This window comes from Vipera berus, assembly GCF_964194415.1.
Source record: "Vipera berus genome assembly, chromosome: 3".
NCBI lineage: Eukaryota > Metazoa > Chordata > Lepidosauria > Squamata > Viperidae > Vipera > Vipera berus.
Window position 1 is genome coordinate 120,592,826 of NC_138204.1, and position 21,840 is coordinate 120,614,665.

At 49.9% G+C, this 21,840-nt stretch overlaps 1 protein-coding gene across 1 annotated transcript in view; it reads right to left on the reverse strand.

Moving 5' to 3' along the window:
- The window catches only part of ZMAT2 (zinc finger matrin-type 2), a 69,633-nt gene that overhangs the window by 33,755 nt on the left and 14,038 nt on the right, over positions 1–21,840 (reverse strand). The window contains exon 3 of the mRNA XM_081324390.1: positions 381–474. Coding sequence (XP_081180516.1) covers positions 381–474 — 94 coding nt within the window. The remainder of the gene's footprint in view (positions 1–380; positions 475–21,840) is intronic.

A 21,840-nucleotide genomic window follows, 5' to 3' on the forward strand; every position in this document is an offset into this window, starting at 1 on the left:
TGATATACACTTGAAATATAAAACCTTCACTTTAATCAGTAAATATTGTTTTTTCCTCTATTGCCCAAGAAAGTTCTTAACTTAATTTTAATTCCTCCAAATCTAAGATCAAATAAGCCTAACTTCTTAATTGTTCAATATGAGTAAATTAAACAGGAAATAAGGTTTTTACAATGTTTAAAAGAACACAAAATAAACTGACTATTTGTAAGTCTATCTATGTATCTATCTATTATGCCGCCCATCTCCCCTACAAGGTGACTTTAGGTGGCTAAATCTTCCCTATGAAATGTTCTCCTTTGCACCACTCATTCTACAAACTGATTTAGCAACTACTAATGAAATACAGCAGTGTATTGCATAGTCAGCATACTACTAACCATCTTTCTTCTCTCTTTCCTCTGTAAGTCGTTTCTCCGCAAGCTTCTCATATTCATCTTTGTCCCACTTTCGGCGGAAGTCTAGGTTTTTAGCCTATGATCGAAAGAATGTAGCGTTCAATAAACAAAAATGCTCTGGTGTTGACAATAATATAAATAATATAAATTATTGGCTTGTAGGAGACTCATTTTCTCTAAAACCTCTTACATGGGAAAAGCATGAACAGGCAATATTTATACAGAAAACATAAACCTGAACTATTATATGCTACAGTGTTTTCCCGAAAATAAGATCCACCCTAAAATAAGCCTGATTTTTTGGCGTGCGCCTAACATAAGCCCTATCCCAAAAATAAGCCGTGGTTAAGAGCCCTCCCACTCCATCTCACCGTCTGATGTTCACTGCCGCAATAGGGCAGGAGAGTGCATATCGTACTGGTACCACCGGGAGTTGAGGCGAGGCAGGTGGAGGAGTGGAACTGCCCCACGTGCCCCACACCTGCTTACCTCAGGGCCCCCACAGACCACTCCCCGCTCAGTGGCCTCTCCTGACCCGTTCAATGACCCGGCTGCCTGCCCACCTCTTGCCTTTCACTCCCCTCCTGAGCCAGACTGCCATGCTATGGAGGATATGCGGGGGAGGCTCGGTTGCCTTACCCAGTCCCCCTCTGCCATTACGAAGCCAGGGAGGAGTGACAGTGAAAGGCTCCGCCGCTGCTGCACAACAACCACATCCACTGCTGGAGAGGCTTTCTTTGGGCCACAGCGGCTCCACCTCACCCTGTAGATCACCTGCCAAGCAGGAGACACTTCCTCCTACTCCGTCACCTACCGTTTGGGTCCTGTGGCACTGCATCGCTCTATCTGCTCCACATTTACTGCCTGTATTGTATGGTTTCAATGGCGGAGTTCTGGAGGCCAGTGGTAGGCTCTCTGCATCATCCCCGGGCTGGCGGTTTCGTGGCTCTGCCCACATAGCAATGGGAGAGTTATACCAGGGCTGGTGGCGGGGGCACTCTAAAGACTGCATTAGCGTGATTCCAGCCGCTAACTCTTCCCTGGCCTCCCGCTCACTCTCTCCCACCATCTGCTTGCCCGCGGCTGCAACGGCTTACAAAGTTTCCCAGAGCAGACAGGGGAAGTCAATGGAATGGGCGGCGCAAGCCTCCTCTGCCACCTCCTGCCAGACACCCGGCTTTGGTGGGTATCTGGCAGGCAGAGGAAGGCAGCAGGAGAGGATTCTGCTGCCCGGTCACAGCACAAGCCAGAGGAGAGTTGGCGGAGAAGGAGGCTGCCGCCATTGGGCAGGTGATCTGTGGAGCAAAACAGGGTGGGCAGGACCAAAGAAAGCCCCTCCAGTGGTGGATGCGGCTATTGTGCAACCATCACTCCCCCCCCGGCTCTGAAACAGGGAGCAGGCAGTGTGAGGCAGGCAGAAAAGAAGGAGGAGGCGGCAGCTGCTGGGCAGATGATCTGTGGGGCAATGCGGAGGCATCTGGGACCGAAGAAAATCCCCCCAGCAGTGGACGCAGCTGTCACGCAGCAACAGTAGAGCCTTTCATCATCATTCCCCCCCCCGGCTTCTAAACAGTGGAGGGGGACCGAGTAAGGAGACTGAGCCTCCCCTGCTCATCCTCCGTAGCATGGCAGTCCGGCTCAAGAGGAGAACAAAAGCGAAGAGGTGGGCAGGCAGCCGGGTCATTGAACAGGGGGAAGGTCACCGAGTGGGGAATGGCCTGGCTGCAGGGACCCTGACGTAAGTGGGTATGGGGCACATGAGGCAGCTCCACCCCCCCACCTGCCTCGCCTCACCTCGTGGCAGCAGCGACACCGGTGCAATGCATGTTCTTCTGCCTCGTTGCGATTGCAAGCAACCAGCCAAGTGGGCGGGCTCCTGGGGGCCAAGGCTCCTGCTGCTGGTGGGTGGTGATGCCATGAGGCAAGGCAGGTGGTGGGGCATGAGTGGCCTGGCTGTGGGGCCAAGGTAACCGGGTGCGGGGCGCATGGGGCAGCTCCAACCTCTCACCTGCTTCGCCTCAACTCGTGGCGGCGGCACTAGTATGACACACACTCTCCTGCCCCATTGCAGCTGTGAGCAAGCAGACGATGGAATGGAATGGGCAGGTGGCCGCAAATTAAGATATCTGCCAAAATAAGCTCTAATGCACGGGTCGGCAACCCTTGGCTCCGGAGCCGTCTCCTGTGGCTCCCAGTCCTCTGCCATGTGCAGTCCAAAAAAAAAGGTGGGACTAAAAAAGTTCAACCAATCAATTCAAACTTCTCATGGGGGAAAAAAAAACTTGCGAAGCTTGAATTGATTGGTTGAAGTTCTTTGGTTTGTGGGACTTCCCACAGGCTGTTTGTGGGACTGCCCACAAACCTTTTTCTTCCTCGCACTGCACATGGTGGCAGTGGAGGAAGAGACAGGAGGACTGCTGGAAAGGTGAGTGGGTCGGTCAGATGGGGCGTGCCGGAAGGGGGAGTTTTGTGTGTGTGTGTGTGTGTGTGTGTGTACGTGCGCGCGCGCCTCCAAATCCGTTCATTGCCAAGGTTTCTTCCCAGTGAGGAGGGTCCGCTAGAAAGAGGGGATTTAGCGGCTTAGTTGGTCAGCCCACAAGCTTTCTCTTACCAGTTTTGCTGGATGAGGAAAGACGCAATCCCCTTTCCCGATCTGTACCCTCCCTAATACCCACTGGGCACCACTCTGTCCGTTAGAAGGAAAGAAACCCAAAGCCACCCCTTTCACCTTCCTCCTTCCAAGCAGGGAACCTTTTGGGGGAGGAAAGGGTGAAGCAAACGCACCCCTCCCCCAACCATTCCTTGCAGAAGAAACTAAGACCGATCAGCCACGTTTATTAGGAAGCGGCCCCACTATTCTGGAGAGCCAGCAGGGCCCCGGCTTCGCTTTTCCTACATCAGCAGGGCTGGCACTCCCTTAGCCTGGAAAAAGGAGAGTAGAAAACTCAAAAAGATGGTTCTTGCTAGCGGCAGGGAGCTGTGAAGGTTGGTGACTCGGGAGAAACGGCCGGGGGGAAGGTGGCGTCGGAAGAAAGGGATAAAAGGAAAGCTTTTATCTCGCTCTCTCATTCACTCACACGTTCCTCGCAAAAGCTTTTTTTGCTCTCCTTCACTCACATTTTGCTCTAAAAAGCCTCTTTCACACTCTCACCCACTCACACTTTGCTCGAAAATGCTTCTCTCTCGCTCTCATTCACTCACCAACTCGAAAGGCCAGCCGCGGCGCCTCCATTGACTTCCACGGGGACGCTTGGCAATTAAAACCGCTCCCGCTAGTGCTGCTACTGCTAACCTTTTCACTTGCTGCTTGGTTCTGATGAAACCGGAGAATCACCGGATGCCACTGCTGGGGGTGGAGGAGGCTGCCCGGGTTCGGCCATAGCGGAAGCCAACGACAGTAGCGGTGGAGGTGGCGGCGAGAGAGACGCTGGAGGTCTGCTGCATCTCCGTCAGCCTCCGCCTCTCTCACAGAAACAAATCCTCGTGCCAGCCCCCATGGCAGCAGTGAGCCCCAAGGAGCGAGCAATTGCTCTCCGCCGCCGCCGGCTGATGTTGGGGCAGCCTAGTGCGCTCGCCGAGATGCTGGAGCGTCTTTGGCAGCTGGAGTAGCAATGCCTGCCTGCCGGGCGGAAAAAAACAGAAAGGCTGGCGGCAGCGGCGGCTGATTTTGAGGCAGCTTGGTGCCCTTGCCGAGATATGGAGGTGAGGATTCCTGTCCTAAATAAGGAATGGGACTTAATGGCTTGAATGGCCCTTCTAACTGTATCATCGTATGATCTTGTGTCTGGGCATTAAAAACATTGCTTGGTTTCTGTTTGAAAGGGCAGAAATCTCATGAGTTTTCAATAGTCACAGTCTGGAGACCTTATGAGAGAACATTTCAATATCATAAGATTTGGTGAATATGTAAGATTTCATCCATTTTTTAAAAATGATTGTTTCATTTTAGAGTTCCAAGAGGCATCAGGATACTCACAAGAGCCACAACTGCTGATACACTTGTTTTACTTTATTAATATTCTTAAAAGAATACTTTTTGTTTCACAAGAAAAATCCATGATAGTGTAGGAAGTCAGCACCCCCGCCCCCCCCCCAGAGAAGGAATTACTAATGGGGGATATTAAAAGGAAGAATATTGTATTTCCTCAAAGGCATAATAGGAAAATCCTAGGCAGAAACCATCCCTCCCCCCAAGTCTCTCTGCCCCGAGCAGAAATCAGCTTTCTGAAATGCAAATTTGGTGATTCATTCAGGAAGACCGGGGCTAGGAAGCTGGGAACTGATGGGATTAGAAAGACAAAGACCCCTAAAATCTACATCTCTCACCCAAAATCCAAGGACCATGACCTTTAGGATACCATTAGAATACCAAGAGAGCACACTCAAGCTCAGGTCAAAGTACATGCCACAGGAACAGGGAGAACCTCAAATACAAAGCCCAAAGAAGGTACAAAAGCCCACCTATCCCAACTCCATTTTGTCAGCTTTCCCAGAACCACATGTTGTTTGTTCTGTTCTTCAATAAACAGAAGCTTCTTTCCTAAGCAGTCTCCATTTTTATTTATTTCCGGCTTGGACTGGACCTGAAAATTTTTTCTTTCAACAATACCATTCCTGACTAAAATAAATGCTTGCCCATTGAGACAATTACTAGACCAAGAAAGTAGCAACTGCTTATTAAAGTAACTACAGAAAAATAAAGGGAGCAGATATCTGACAAGGTGTGAAGTATATAATAGTAATATACTTGGTGGAGCCTTGGTGGAGCAGTGGGCTAATGCCTCCTTAAGTAACACCAGCTGCCTGCAATTAGCGCAGGTTCGCATCCCACCAGGCTCAAGGTTGACTCAGCCTTCCATCCTTCCGAGGTAGGTAAAATGAGGACCCAGATTGTTGGGGGCAATTAAGCTGACTTTGTAATAATGCCGCTTGGGGTGTGTGTGAAAGCCCTAATAAGCAGGCATATACATAGAATGAAGGCTACTGCTAAGCTTGTAAGCCGCCCTGAGTCTTCGGAGAAGGGCGGGATATAAATGGAATTAAAATTAAATTTAAAAATAATAATAATAATAATAATAATCATAACAACAATGTTGGAAGGGACCTTGGAGGTCTTCTAGTCCAGGGGTCGGCAACCTGAAACAGTGAAAGAGCCACTTGGAACTGGTTCCCTCACAAAAGGAAAAACTAGGAGATGCAAAAAATGGACGCGCATGCGCGCACATGCACAAAACAAGAGGCTTGACAACAGTGGAGCCTAAGGCGAGACGTGCAGCTGCCCTGCCCCCTCCGCTCTCATTCACTCGCCTTTGCTTCGAAAAGCTTTTCTCTCGCTCTCATTCACTCATGTTTTGTTTGCAAAAGCTTCTCTCTTGCTATCTCATTCCCTCACTTTTGCTCTAAAAAGCCTCTTTCACACTCTCATTCACTCACACTTTGCTCGAAAACATTTCTTTCTCGCTCTCATTCACTCACCAACTCAAAAGGCCAGCCGTGGTGCCTCCATTGACTTCCATGGGGACACTTGGCAATTAAAACCACTCCCGCTAGTGTTGCTACTGCTACCTTTTTCACTTGCTGCTTGGTTCCGATGAAACTGGAGAATCCCCGGATGCCACTGCTGGGGGTGGAGGAGGCTGCCCGCGTTCGGCCATAGCAGAAGCCAACGACAGTAGCGGTGGAGGCGGCGGTGAAAGAGACGCTGGAGATCTGCCGCATCTCCGTCAGCGTCTGCCTCCCCCGTAGAAAGAAATCCTCATGCCGGCCCCCATGGCAGCAGTGAGCCCCAAGGAGCGGGCAATCGCTCCGCTGGCGGCGGCTGCTGTTGGGGCGCCCTAGTGCGTTCACCGAAACGCTGAAGCATCTTTGGTGGCAGGAGTAGCAACGCCTGCCTGCCGGGCGGAAGAAACAGAAAGGTTGGCGGCAGCAGTGGCGGCAGCGGCAGCTGCTTTTGAGGCAGCTTAGTGCCCTTGCCAAGATATGGAGGTGCTCCAGGCCCGCGCTCCGCTCTCCTCCACTGTTGGTGACTCTGTACAGTTGGCCCCGACTGGAGCCGGTCGGTGGAGGTCAGGGCCGGTGGTACAGAGTCGTCAGCTGATCAGCGGCCCTGTGTATGCATCCTCCCGGGCCCACGGGAGCTCTGGCGACTCCATAAGGCCAGCCCCGAACTTCACAAATGGAAATCAAGGGAAATTGCTAGGAACACGAGATAGGCGTTTCTCAGCCCGCGCTGATCTTGCGCTCCTTACAGTCTCCCTCTCTTTGTTTCAGCTTGCTTTCTGCAACAAAAAGCAAGCTGCAACCAAGTGGGAGAGTTTGCAGGAGCGCGAGATCGGTGATCTCGCACTCCTGACAGTCTCCCTCTCTTTGTTTCAGCTTGCTTTCTGTTGATCAGCGCACACGGAGAAACGCCCATTCCCTCTGCTGAGCCGTCCCAACTGCTTGCCTTGCAGCAAGGCAAGCAGTTGGGATGAAGACTCAAGTTTCGGCGTTTCTCCATGCCCGCTGATCAGCACGCGCGGAGAAACATCCATTCCCTCTGCTGAGCCGTCCCAACTGCTTGCCTGGAGCACCTACATATCTCGCAAGGGCACTAAGCTGCCTCAAAAGCAGCCGCTGCTGCCGCCACCAACCTTTCTGTTTTTTCCGCCCGGCAGGCAGGCGTTGCTACTCCTGCCATCAAAGCCGTGGAGCACAGGCCTGGAGCACCTCCATATCTCAGCAAGGGCACTAAGCTGCCTCAAAAGCAGCCACCGCTGCCACCACCAACCTTTCTGTTTTTTTCGCCCGGCAGGCAGGCGTTGCTACTCCTGCCATCAAAGCCGTGAAGCACAGGTCTGGAGAACCTCCATATCTCAGCAAGGGCACTAAGCTGCCTCAAAAGCAGCTGCCGCCACCGCCACCGCCACCCTTTCTGTTTCTTCCACCCGGCAGGCAGGCGTTGCTACTCTGGAGGCAGGTTGTTCCACTGATTAATTGTTCTAACTGTCAGGAAATTTCTCCTTAGTTCTAGGTTACTTCTCTCTTTGATTAATTTCCATCCATTGCTTCTGCCTTCAGGTGCTTTTGAGAATACAGGTCCTTGACCCCCGAAATATTGAAACACTGCTATCATGTCACCCCTAGTCCTTCTCTTCATTAAACTACATACCCGATTCCAACAACCATTCTTTATATGTTTTAGCATCCAGTCCCCTAATCATCTTTGTTGGTCTTCTTTGTACCCTTTCTAGAGCAGGGGTCCCCAACCCCCGGTTTGTAGACTTGCACCAAGCCACAGCAAGCCAGCAACTAGGCCACACAAACAAGAGAAGCCCCATCCACAGAATGCAGGCAGCACACAAAACCACGTCCTTTCTGGTCTGCGGAAAAATCTTTCTCCACAGCACTGGTCCCAGGTGCCCAAAAGGTTGGGGACCTCTGTTCTAGTCTCAACATCTTTTTTCCATCATGGTGATCAAAACTGGATGCATTATTTCAAGTGTGGCCTTACCAAGGCGCTATATAATGGTATTAATACTTCACATGATCTTGATTCTATCCCTCTGTTAATGCAGCCTAGCACTGTGTGGGCTTTTTTGGCAGCTCAGCACACTGCTGGCTCATATTTAAGCAATTGTCCAATAGGACTCCGAGATCCCTCTCACAGTTACTACTATTGAGCAAGGTACCATCTATACTGTACCGGTGCATATGGTTTTTCTTGCTAAATGTAAAACCTTACTTTTTTTACCACTGAATTTCATTTTGTTAGATAGTGCCCAATGTTCAAGTCTGTATCTTCTGTATCTTAAGCCTATCTTCTGGAGCGTTGGCTATTCCTGCCAACTTTATGTAGTGACTTCTGGTGTCCTACACATAGAGAATAATTCAAACTTTTCTGTGACAGCCCCTCAAGTAATGGAAGACAGTTACCATGTCCCCCAATCCTTCTCTTCGATAGGCTAGTCATTCCTAGCTCCCTCGACCATTTATCATGAATTAGCCCCCAGACCCTTTATCAGCTTTGTTGTTCTTCTATGCACTTTCCAGAGTCTCCATTGGGGGGGTATCGTAGTGATGAGAACTGGATATACTGTGTTTCCCTGAAAATAAGACCTGGTCTTATTTTTTTTTTGCCTCCAAAAGAGGCATTAGATCTTATTTTCGGGGGATGTCTTATTTTTCTCCATTGTGTTGCCTCGTGGCAGCAGCACCAGCCTCATCCAGCAGGAGCCTGCGTGGCTGTTGCCAGCCCACTTCTTCTGTGGCCGCTCGTGTGTCGCTTCCAGCTTCCGTTTCGCCGGCAGAGGCCTTCAGAAAAGGCCTCTGCAGCTGAGAACAGAACCCCAGGTTAATGAGCAGTCACAAAAGAAGTGGAACGGTAGCCACACAGGCTCCTGCTGGACTAGTGACTGTCGGTGCTACCGCCGCGAGGCGAGGCAAGTGTTGGGGTGTGGGAGGCCTGGCTACACGGGTCCTGAGGTAAGCGGGTGTGGGGCCCGTGGGGCAGCTCCACCCCTTCCCCCACTTGCCTCGCCTCACCTCACGGCAGTGGCACTGCGAACCACCAAACAGAATGGGCAGGCGGGCAGCTGCGCAGGTTCTTAACTAGGGCTTATTTTGGGGGTAGGGCTTATACTAGGCACATGTGTAAAAATCAGGCTAGGGTTTATTTTTGGGATAGGTCTTATGTTTGGGGAAATACGATAGTATTCCAAATGTGGTCTCACCAGCACTATGTGAAGTGGTACTATCACTTCTTGTTGTCTTGATGCTAGCCCTCTGTTGATGCATTCTAGGATTCTGGCTGTTTTCGCAGCTGCAACACACTGATGGCTAATACTTAAGTGGTGGTCCACTACGAAATCTAGATCCCTCAACAGTTACTGCTGTTGAGCTAGGTACTGCCCATTTTATACCTGCGCAATTGGTTTTTTCTGTCTAAATGCAGGACCTTACTTTTCCCATCACTGAACTGCATCTTGTTGGATAGGGCCCAATGCTCAATTTTGTCAAGATCCTTTTGGATCTTGAATCTATCTTCTATAGTGTTAGCTATTCTCCTGAGCTCAGTGTTATCTGCAAATTTGATGAGTTCCCCTTCTATTCTCTTGTCTAGATCACTTGTGAAAATATTGAAGAGTAATGGGCCCAAGACTGAACTTTGTGGCACCCCACTGCATGCTTTCCTCTATGCAGAAGTAGTTCCATTAAGGCAGGGGTGTCAAACTCAATTTCATTGAGGGCCGAATCAGCACTGCGGTTTCCCTCATGGCGCCGGGTGGGTATGGCCAGGGTGGGCATGGCCTACTGGGTAGGCGTGGCTAGAGTGTATATGGCCTACTGGGTGGGCATGGCCAGCTCTACATTGTTCACATCAAGGGTGCCTATGGGGGCCTGGGCAGGAGTGGGACAGATCTGAGGGTCTCTGGCAGAAGGAGGGTCTCTGGGCCAGGGCCAAGGCAGTGGGGGCCGTTCCCTCACTGTTTCCAGGATGGCTTCGCGGGCCACATGAAACCACTTCGCGGGCCAGATCCGGCCCCCGAGCCTTGTGTTTGACATGTCTGCATTAAGGACTACCTACTGAATGCAGTTGGTTAGCCAACTGAGAATCCATCTGGTGGCAGTATTGTCTATCCCATGTTATTGCATCTTACTATGAAGTAGATTGTGGTCTACTTTGTCAATGTCTTGCTGAAGTCTAAGTATATTATGTCCACAGCATTTTGCTTGTCCACTAATTTAGTTACTATATCAAAAATGGCAATACAGTTTGTCTGGTGTGATCTGTTTTTAACAGATCCATGTTGGCTTCTAGTAATTACCTTGTTTCTTTCTAGATGCTCATAAATCCTTTGCTTGATTATCTTAGTCAAGATTTTATCAGTTACATGACCGCCATCCTACTTTCATTCAATTCAAGGCTCAAATGTTAAAAAGCAGCACACTACTTTCTAAACCTTGTAACAGAGACAGCACCATCAGTTCATGGTAAAAAGGCACTATTTTTTATAAAATAACAGAGCTGGGTGCTTTTGCTTACCTAGCACATGGATCAATTATTCTGTTCAGTATGTAAAAATTTAACTACTGTTTGTTGCACCCCATGTTCTTTTGAGTCTGCTGTTTGTGTACCAGACAGTGAAGAATGAGCTGGGATCAAGTTACCCTTTGGCAAACTATCCCCCCCCCTCTGAAAATCCATCCTTCTGGCAGTTCATCTAAACCAGAGGTCCCCAATCATTTGGGCAGCAGGGACCGGTTCCGTGGAGAGAGGATTTTCCGTGGACTGGAGGGCGTGTGGTTTTGTGTGCTGCCTGCATCCCACAAATGGGGCTTTGTTTGTTTATGCAGCCCAGTTGCTGGCATGCTGTGGCCCGGTACCGGTCCACGGACTGGGGGTTGGGGACCCCTGATCTAAATAACTCAGAGCTTCTGATCAGATGAGCACTGATGGTTAGAGATGATATGGGTAATTCATTTATTATTTTAATATTAATCATAAGGAAGAGAAATAGCTTGAAGATTTCTTATACTTTGTTCACCCCCGCCGTGGGTGTATGGAACCAATTAAATGGTACCGCCCCAGACGCTTAATGGATCCCCAGAGGTTCCAGGCGGCGCTGGGGTCCCCACCTGCCTCCCTTGCTCACAGCTCGGCAGATGCCTTAGTGGAAGCCTGGGAAAGGACGGCCACTGAGGCTCTTGACCGAGTTGTACCCCTGCGGCCCCTGACCCGGTGCAGATCCCGTCGAGCTCCATGGTTCTCTGCGGAGCTCCGGGAGATGAAGCGTCGGAGACGGGGCCTAGAGAGCGGTTGGAGATCCAGCCGATCCGAATCCGACCGATTGCGACTAAGAGCCCACATTAGGTCTTATCTCGCTGCGATAAGGGAGGCGAGGTCTAACCACTTCGCCACCCTTATCGCGTCCGCAGATAATCGCCCGGCCGCCCTGTTCAGGGTGACTCGCTCCCTCCTAAATCAGGAGGTGAGGGAGGATCCCTTGCAGGGTCGTGCCGAGGAGTTTAACCAGCATCTGTCGGACAAAATCGCTCGGATTTGGACCGGTCTGGACTCTGGGCAGAGTCTGGCGATCAGGACACGGGCGGTCTTGTCGATATCACCTGGGATGAGTTTGATTCTGTGACTCCGGAGGAAGTGGACAGGATCATGGGGAGGCTGAGCACCACCACATGTTTGTTGGACCCGTGCCCTTCCTGGCTGGTCTATGCAGCCCGGGAGAGGACACGCAGCTGGTTCCAGGCAGTTATATCGGCTTCTCTGGGTGAGGGTAGCTTCCCCGCCGTCTTGAAAGAGGCGGTGGTGAGGCCTCTCCTCAAGAAGCCTGCCTTGGACCCAGCTGTATTGAACAACTTTCGTCCTGTCTCCAACCTTCGCTTTCTTGCGAAGGTTGTTGAGAGTGTGGTGGCGCATCAGCTCCCTCTGGTCCTGGATGAAGCGGATTATCTAGACCCGTACCAATTGGGTTTCAGGCCCGGGCACAGCACGGAGACGGCATTGGTCGCGCTGGTGAATGATCTCTGGAGGGCTCGGGACAGGGGATATTCCTCTGTTCTAGTCCTATTAGACCTCTCGGCGGCTTTCGATACCATCGACCATGGTATCTTGCTGCGGCGTCTCAGGGGACTGGGAGTGGGAGGCACAGTCCTACAGTGGTTCTCCTCCTATCTCCAGGGACGTTCGCAGTCGGTGTTGGCAGGAGGGCAGAGGTCGACCGCGAGGTCTCTCGTTTGTGGAGTTCCTCAGGGGTCGGTCCTCTCGCCTCTCCTGTTCAACATCTACATGAAACCGCTGGGTGAGATCATTCGTGGTTTTGGAGTTGGGTATCATCAGTACGCTGATGATACCCAACTTTTCCTTTCGACCCCAAACCACCCCAGTGATGCCCTCAACGTGATGTCCCGTTGCCTGGAGGCGGTTCGGGTCTGGATGGGGAGGAACAGACTTCAACTCAACCCCGACAAGACTGAGTGGCTTTGCATATCTTCATCCCGGGTTTATTCGGACATTCCACCTCTTGCTATGGGGGGTGAACTATTACCCCCCGTAGATAGGGCTCGCAACTTGGGAGTCCTCCTAGATTCACGGCTCACCTTGGAAGACCATATAGGAGCTGTGACTAGGGGGGCTTTCGCCCAGGTTCGCCTGGTGCGCCAGTTGCGGCCCTATCTTAGCCGGGATGATTTATGCACGGTCACTCATGCGCTCGTGGCCTCTCGTCTGGACTACTGCAACGCTCTCTACATGGGGCTGCCCTTGAGAACCACCCGGAAGCTCCAACTGGTACAGAATGCAGCCGCGAGAGTTGTGTTGGGAGTCTCCCGATACTCCCACGTTACACCTTTGCTCCGTGAGCTGCATTGGTTGCCAGTTGCCTTCCGGGTGAGATTCAAGGTACTGGTAATGGTGTTCAAAGCCCTCCATGGCATGGGGCCGGAGTACCTTAGGGAACATCTGCTGCCGGCATCAAGCTCCCTGCGCCCTGTGCGTTCCCACAGAGAGGGCCTCCTCAGGGTGCCACCGATCAGAGAATGTCGATTGGTGGCCCCCAGGGGGAGATCCTTCTCTGTGGGCGCTCCAGAGCTGTGGAATCAGTTACCGGTAGAGCTCCGGATGGTGCCCGATCTTCGCTCCTTTCGTCGCGATCTCAAGACGTTTTTGTTTGTACAAGCCGGCCTAGCCTGATGGGGATTGGTGGGGTTTTTTATTTTTTGTATTTTTAATTTTATTTTTGGGGTTTTATAATTGTATATTAATTGTTTTAACTTGGGCAATCATTTAATCTCTTTTTAATGTTTGTATTGTGTATTTCACTTTTGCCCTGTGAACCGCCCTGAGTCCTCAGGGAGAAGGGCGGTATAGAAATATTATTAAATTAAATTAAATTTGCTTTGAAAAATATTAATTCCTATTATTAGTCAAATTATGTCATCGACCTAGAGCATGAGAAGAAAAAAGGCTTTAATTTTAAATTAAGTTTTACAGCTACAAATTGTTACTAAGCCTGAGCCTAAGGGATAGTTAGAATAACACATCAAATTTACAATTAGTCAAGCATTTCTACACAAGCATTTTAAAGTCAGAGCTCTGCTTGTTATTTTAACACTATCATAGCTTTGCTTCCAGGATTTCAGTAGGAGTTTAGAAATCTCAGTAAATTGTTTTTTGTTTTTTTTAATCCCATTTATATCCCGCCCTTCTCCGAAGACTCAGGACGGCTTACAATTTAAGCACAAACCAATGTGCTTAGCAATAGCCTTCATTCTATGTATATGCCTGCTTATTAGGGCTTTCAGCCCCCCCCCCCAAGCGGCATTATTACAAAATCAGCTTATTGCCCCCAACAATCTGGGTCCTCATTTTACCTACCTCAGAAGGATGGAAGGCTGAGTCAACCTTGAGCCTGGTGGGATGCGAACCTGCACTAATTGCAGGCAGCTGGTGTTACTTAAGGAGGCATTAGCCCACTGCTCCACCATGTTTTTTCTCCTACAACCTACCATAGCTCAGCAATATATTTCCATGCGTCAGTTTCTATTCTGGATCCCTTAGCCCAGTTACACTCAGAAAGCAGTTATGAAGAGACTTGATAAAGCAGCAACTGATTTCAAATACCCCATTTACTTTGGGCTTTTTTTGGGGGGGAGGGTGCCTTTGAATCAGTGTTGACTCCTAGGAACTGCCTGGACTAATCCTTGCAGTTTCTTGGCAAGATTTTTCAGAAGCGCTTTGCCACTGTCTCCTTCCTAAGTCTGTGAGAAGTGAGTACTAACCCAAGTCACCCAGCTGGGTTTGTGCCCAAGTCAGGACAAGAACCCATAGTCTCTTCGTTTCTAACCTGATGCTTTAACCATTACACCACACTAGTTCTCACTTTTGTTTTATCAATTGATAAACTTTAGTTCTTTCTTTAAACGTTCTTTAGTTTCTACACCAGACATGTCAAACTCGCGACGTCACGCGACGTCGCGCAACGTATCAGGATGGTTTTCCCATCCGGCAATGGGGTGGGTGCAGCTTCCGGATGACGCATCTGGCCCGCAGCCGGCAGTTTGACACCCCTGTTCTACACTAAAGACATTATACACAAAACGCCTAAAAACAGTACAGGTTTACAACCATTCATTTAGTGGTTATTACATGTTTCTTATTGTTATTTTTCCCTCTCAAAGATTTCAGTTTGTTTTCCAACTGAATTGTACATTATATGTTATGTTAAAGGTAGAAAAATCTGAACTGAAATCTTGGTCTAATTTTTTTACATTTCCAAAATCTGGCCTTTTAACAGAGGTGTATAGACTTTTCAGATCCCTGTATACGGCCTTGGTTTCTTGCTCTGGTCTATCTTGTTGGGCTGACATCAATTTTGCAAACCACAAGGTGCTTCCTCAAGTTATTTTCTTCAACTGGAGTTCAAGCCCTGCTTATCGGAATGCTGCCACGGTAGCAGCTCCCCCTTTTGTCCTTCAAAGTCATTGCCTATCCATCTGTGGCATCTCAAATTATCTGGACTAACATTAAATGGCAATTTGAGAGTTACAGGTTTATGGAGGTTTAGGGATAAATAAAAGCAGAGTTGTTTTTATATAGCAAATAATCAGCTCTCAACCATACATACTTGGAATTGTACTACAGTACCGTATATACTTGAGTATAAGCCGAATTTTTCAGCCCACTTTTTGGGCTGAAAAATCCACTTCGGCTTATACTCCAGTGAACAAAAAAAAAAAGAACTTACCGAGGACTTGCGCGCGGCCGAGCTACTTTGCCTGACGCTGCTGGGGTCGCCCAGGCGCCTCTGCTCGCCCTCAGCAGCACCTGGCCCGGAATCACATGCGAAACAAGCCCGGCAGAGGAGCCGGAGCGGCGAGCAGAGGCGCCCGGCCCAGATCCTGCAAGGCTCGGCCGAGACGCGCCCCCAGCAGCGGAGCTGCTCCGGCTCCTCTGCCGGGCTTGTTTTGCATGTGAGCTACTTTGCCTGACGCTGCTGGGGTCGCGTCTCGGCCGGGGCCTTGCAGGATCCAGCCCGGGCGCCTCTGCTCGCCCTCAGCAGCACCTGGCCCGGAATCACATGCGAAACAAGCCCGGCAGAGGAGCCGGAGCGGCGAGCAAAGACGCCCGCCCGGATCCTGCAAGGCCCCGGCCGAGACGCACCCCCAGCAACGGAGCCGCTCCGGCTCCTCTGCCGGGCTTGTTTTGCATGTGAGCTACTTTGCCTGACGCTGAGAAGACCCGCTTGGGCACTCGGGTTGGTGTCAGTCTCCGCAGGCCCTTCTCGTTTCCAGGAACGTCAAGCGCGCTTGGCTCCCCACCCCCACGGCAGGGCAGGGCAGGGCAGAGACTTGCTCGCCCTTCTGACGGCCCTGAAGAGAAACGAAGGGCTTGCAAACTCCCCACGAGAAGCTGGGCGAAGTGCGCGGCTGGGCGAGTGTGTGCCTGCGCGCGTCTTTACGAAAGAAACGCTCCGAGAGTTCTTCTTTCTCCGCCCCCTTGGGGGGAACTCTAGCGACTGCTGTAGCCGCGCTTCTCTTCTCGGCTCCGAAAATAGGGATTTCTACTCTCTCTCTCTCCCCTCCCCACCCCGCATTCTCCTGCCTCTTCGATTGCGACAATAAAAGGGCAAAGGGTGCGCTGGTTTCTTCCTCCTTCCTCCCCCCCTCCCCTCCCCTCCCCGATTGTCAGGTGTGGCTTCGACTTTAGTTTTTGCCTACGGTGCTAGGGAGTTGCCAGTGGTGGGATCGTTTTCGGAGTTGCGTGCTTGGCCCAGAGGTGCAAACAAAATGTTTGGAAAAAGGGGGGTGAGGTGGGGTGGGGTGGGGTGGAGGAAGCAGTTTGCGAAGCAGCCGAAATGGGGGTATATAGAGGATGGGAGGTTCCCACCGAGAGAGCCAGCAGAGTTGTTGTCGAAGCGCGTCACACGCCTTTCCAACCACCAGAGAAGGGAGGAATAAGAAAGAAACACACACACACGGCTCCGATGCTGGGGGTGCGTCTCGGCCGGGGCCTTGCAGGATCCGGGCGGGCGTCTTTGCTCGCCGCTCCGGCTCCTCTGCCGGGCTTGTTTCGCATGTGATTCCGGGCCTGGTGCTGCTGAGGGCGAGCAGAGGTGCCCGGGCCGGATCCTGCAAGGCCCCGGCCGAGACGCGACCCCAGCAGCGTCAGGCAAAGTAGCTCACATGCAAAACAAGCCCGGCAGAGGAGCCGGAGCAGCTCCGCTGCTGGGGCCGCGTCTCGGCCGGGCCTTGCAGGATCTGGGCCGGGCGCCTCTGCTCGCCGCTCCGGCTCCTCTGCCAGGCTTGTTTCGCGTGCGAGCTACTTTGCCGGCCGCTGCTGAGGGAAGATCTCTGGAGAGGAGCATAAGGTGAGCTGCTGCATTTCCCAGCCTCGGCTTATACTCGAGTCACTAACTTTTTCCATTTTTGGGGGGTAAAATTAGGGGTCTTGGCTTATATTCGAGTCGGCTTATACTCAAGTATATACGGTATTTTGATTTGTTCTGGTTTCTATATTTTAGATGTATTCTGTTATAACTTGATTACAATAGCTTTTTATCATTATCAGTTCAATAAGTTTGATCATTACTAAACAAAGTATCTTGTAGTTGATCATGGTATCACAAATATGTTTGTATTTATGTGAACTGACTCCAACTGTGACAGATTGACATTAAGGAGTCACCAGCAAGATGACACACCGCAGCCAAACCATAACACACCACACAGCCAAGCACCACGCAAAACCTAATCCTACCATACACAAAAGGGATGTCAGAAATGACAGCCAGAATTCTCCAACCCCTAGGAATAACAACAGCCCACAAACCCCCAGCCACACTCCACCAGGAATTATCCAGAACCAAAGACACGATATAGAAGGATGAAAGAAAAAATGTGATCTACAGCAGGGCTTTTCAATCAGTGGTACGGGTACCACCTGTGGTACATTGTCACCTAGCAGGTGGTACGCGACCATCCTAGAAAAGTGGTAGCGGGGGAGGGGAATGAGCTGAACCGGTGGCAGCACCGCACAAGCCTGAGCGAGAGATGGATGGAGCTGCAGGGCTGAGCGGAAGCGCCAGGATCAGCGCCAGGCTCCAGCAGGAGCTCGGCGCTGATCCTGGAGCTTCTGCTGAGCCCAGAAGAAGCACCAGTCAGCTGGAATGTTGCAGCATCTCCAGGATCTTGTGATTTACATTCAGATGCTTGGCAACTGATTCACATTTATGACGGTCAGTGTCCCAGGGTCATGTGAGGTGACCAAAACCTGCTGCAACCACACAGCAGATGGGGGGGAATAAAAACCAAAACCCCCACCGCTGCTGCCAATCCTCAACAGAAATGCTCGCAACAATGAAATCCTCGGACAGGAGGAAGAACACCGCCGGGCAGGCAGGCAGGTGTCTTGCTCGGCTGTGGCTTGGGGGGCACTTTTTTCAGTGCCATTGTAACTTCAAACAGTCACTAAGCAAACTGCTGTAAGTCGAGGACTACCTATACCAGGGATAGGCAACCTCGGCTCTTTTATGACTCATGGACTTCAACTCCCAGAATTCCTGAGTCAGCATAGCTGACTCAGGAATTCTGGGAGTTGAAGTGCATGAGTCATAAAAGAGCCGAGGTTGCCTACCCCTGATCTATACCATCACTTTTTTCCTTTTTTTGTCATCTAGTTTTTGACACCTTACTAGGTGACTGGTGGTACTTGGATGTTGCCATATCCTAAAAGTGGTACAATGGGTGAAAAGGTTGAAAAGCCCTGATCCAGAAAATCAACTGTAACCATTGCAACCAATTCTACATGGGAAAAACATCATGTCAGCTGAAAACCAGGATCTACGAACACCGGTTGGCAGTCAAACGCCATGACCCCAAATCATTAATCTCTACCCACACTGACACCAAACAGCACCAGATTTATTGGAGCAACACAGGAATCATCGGCCACGCTACCGCCCGCCATGCTTGTGAGTTCATTGAAGCCTGGCACTCCACAAGCAATTCCATCAACAGGCACATCGACCAAAACCAGCCTACGAATCTCTCAGAAACCAAATCAAACGCACAGCCAACCAACCAATCTACGCAAGCCCCCCCACCAGCATTTGACCTCCCAATGACCATAACCTGATGTAACCTCCCTATTGCAAGACCCATTGCAAGATTATCACTGATGACTCACACCTGACCCATCACAAGACCTCACTTGACACACCCACACCTCAAGCTATTATAAACAGAAAAACACGGACAATGACATCCCCTAAACTCTGGTGAAGATATTACCTAGCCTGGTAATGAAATTTTCGGAAACCAACCCACTGTTGTGATTCAGGGTCAGCCTGTGGGTTCGGCAGTTGGGTCGGACGACTCAGAGGAGGAGGAGGGGGGTGTTGAAGAGCTTGCTGATGATGGCCTTGAGGCTCCACAGAGCCCTCAGCCGGGCCCCTCCCACTTGGTCACGACGGAGACCCAGCTGTGTGAGCCTGACAGCGTGGATGAAGATGACCCACAGCTGGCCCTGTTCAAGGATGCCCGACGCAGGAGGCAGTCAATCAGGAGTAAACAGAGGAAGGCAATGGGGCACCTCGGAAGGAGGCAGAGAGAGGCCACGCCCTGAACTGTATTTAAGGGGAATGTGTGGGAGGGCTGGTTTGCTGAAGGCAACTGCTTGGATAGTTCGTTTCATAGCTCCTGTTTCATGGTTGGTGTCTTGTCTTGCTCTGTTTTATGTTAATAAATTTGGCAGGCTTTATTCCAGCCTCTTGCCGTTTGTAAAGGGGTTGTCCCTGCTTTTGCTGCAGGGCCCGTAGCAGGCTGGTACAGAACACCCACAAGCTTGGAGAACGAACCTTCACCCTCATCCTACGCCTGAGCTACAGATATTTGCCACTATTGCAAAGATTATTTGTTTGATGGGACTTGTTTTTGTGTTCTGGAGTTAGTGCTAGCGTTTGTAAGAGTCCTGTGAGAAACAGGCATGGTATCAGTTAATCTGCACTCACATTTATGCAAATGTAACCTGGCAGTTATTCTGCTAGAATGGTAATAGTTTCATCAGACACTTCCGTAGGGATATACATCAATCAAGTGGGCCAAACGGATATAAATGAGACACACACACACACACACACACACACACACACACACACACACACACAAACACATATACTTGCAGGCCTTTTGTGGTAAGTAAAGTAGTACCATATATTGCAGGATCCAATCTGGGTTGGTCACCACAAGCAGAGGTTTTGTGTTTCGAGCTTTTGGACTTGTGCTGGAGCAGGGAACTTCAGGGAACTTCTCTCTAGCAGAGTGTGTGCTGTTCTGTGTGTGGTATTTATAGTGCCTGTTGTATGTGGCTTTTAAGATGTTGATTGGGGTGTGTTGATGGCTGGCTTTTAAGTCATTAACTGTCCTTGTGCAGCCCAGCCCTCGCCTTCTAAGTACTTGATAGACTGGTGGTAAATCAGCACTCCTGTTGACCGAGAAGGGACCTGTTTTTCCCAGGCCTTCAATCTCTTCCTGGCTGGTTTTGTGCCTTCTCGTCCAACAATCTTAGTAGCTGCAAAATTGAATGTGTGTCCTTGTTCATTGCAGAGTGAGGCTATCAATGAGTCCGAGTCTCTTCGTCTGACCGCTCACTTGTATTCTTACACTCTGGTGGTTAGCTTCCTTCCCATCTGTCCTATATAGTCACAGGGGCAATACATGCAGGGGACAAAACAGCCAGGGAAATGATTGAAGTCTGGGAAACAAGCCCCTCATCAGTCAACAGGAATGCTGATTTACCACCAGCCTATCAAGTACTTAGAAGGTGAGGGCAGGGCAGCACATGCAAACGCCAGCTTAGGACATAAAACCTAGCCATCAACACACCCCAATCAACATCTAAAAAACCACTTACAACAGGCACTATAAATACCACACACAGAACAGTACACAATCTGCTAGAGAGAGGTTCCCTGAAGATGGGCTCAAGTACAAGTCAAAAAGCTTGGAAGACAAAACCTCTGGTTCCAATGACTGACCCTGCAACGTTATTCTGGGATGTGTATGTTTGCCTTCATTCGTGAGTACCATATATATTGTTCTACTAAAGTTAAATTGTACATTTTACTATGGAGCTGCACGATACACCAAAAATACGGATAGTCCTTCACTTACAGCCACTCATTTAGTGACTATTACAAAAGCATTGTAAAAAGTGACTTATGACTTGCTTTTCACACTTACAACCATTGCAGCATCCCCAGGGTCACATGATCAAAATTCAGATGCTTGGCAACTGGCATGTATTTGTGAAGGTGCAAGTGTCTTGGGGTCACGTGATCACCTTTTGCAACCTTCTGATAAGCAAAGTCAATGAAGAAGCCAAATTCAGTTTACAACCATGTTACTAACTTAACAACTTCAGTGATTCACTTACCATGTTTTCCCGAAAATAAGACCCAGTCTTATTACCATTATTTTTTGCCTCCAAAAGAGGCACCAGGTCTTATTTTCAGGGGGTGTTTTTTTCCACTCACCTCGCAGCAGCGGCACCAACAGCCCCACTCAGCCGGCCCACTTTTTCTGCAGCTGAAGGAGCAGCTTCATTTTGCAGCTGAGAATGGAGCTCCAGCCTACATTTCACAGTCAGAGGCCTTTCCGGAAGGACTCTGCAGCTGAGAACCGAGCTACGATTAAAACTATAGCTCGGTTCTCGACTGCAGAGGCTTTCCGGAAGGGCTTCTGACTGTGAAATGCAGGCTGGGAGACGCTGCAGAAGTGGACCAGCAAGGAGAGGCAGGTGTCAATTCATGGAAGGCCTGGTAATGGGTGCGGGGCCCATGGGGCAGCTTCACCCCCCCCACCCCCGCCCTGGCTTGATTTTTAGGCATGCGCCTCGCCCCAAAACTAGGGCTTATTTTTGGGGTAGGGCTTATATTAGACCCACCCTCCCCAAAAAATCAAGCAAGGTCTTATTTTTGGGGAAACATGGTAACTGTAGCAAGAAAGGTCATAAAATGGTGCAAAACTCAGTTAACAATTGTCTTGCTTAGCAATGGAAATTTTGGATTCAATTGTGATCACAAGTCAAGGACTGCCTGTAAGATGTGTTGGTTGCCAAATGGAAAACTCTTATATCAGATCCCATAATCCAGAGAGTTCTGAGAAGAGAGTAGGTATCTAAGAGCCTCCAAAAAATAACACTTTTTCAGAAACTGGGCACATTTTTTAACATTTTAAACATGATAAAATAGTTGAGTGAGGGGAGAATGCAGACTATTCATAAATGTTATGTCTCAAAGCATCAACATTTTCATATTTTCTTTTTCACAATTATATTAGCCCTAATAATAAGCAGGCATATACATAGAATGAAGGCTACTGCTAAGTTTGTAAAGCCGCCCTGAGTCTTCGGAGAAGGGCGGGATATAAATGGAATTAAAATAAAATA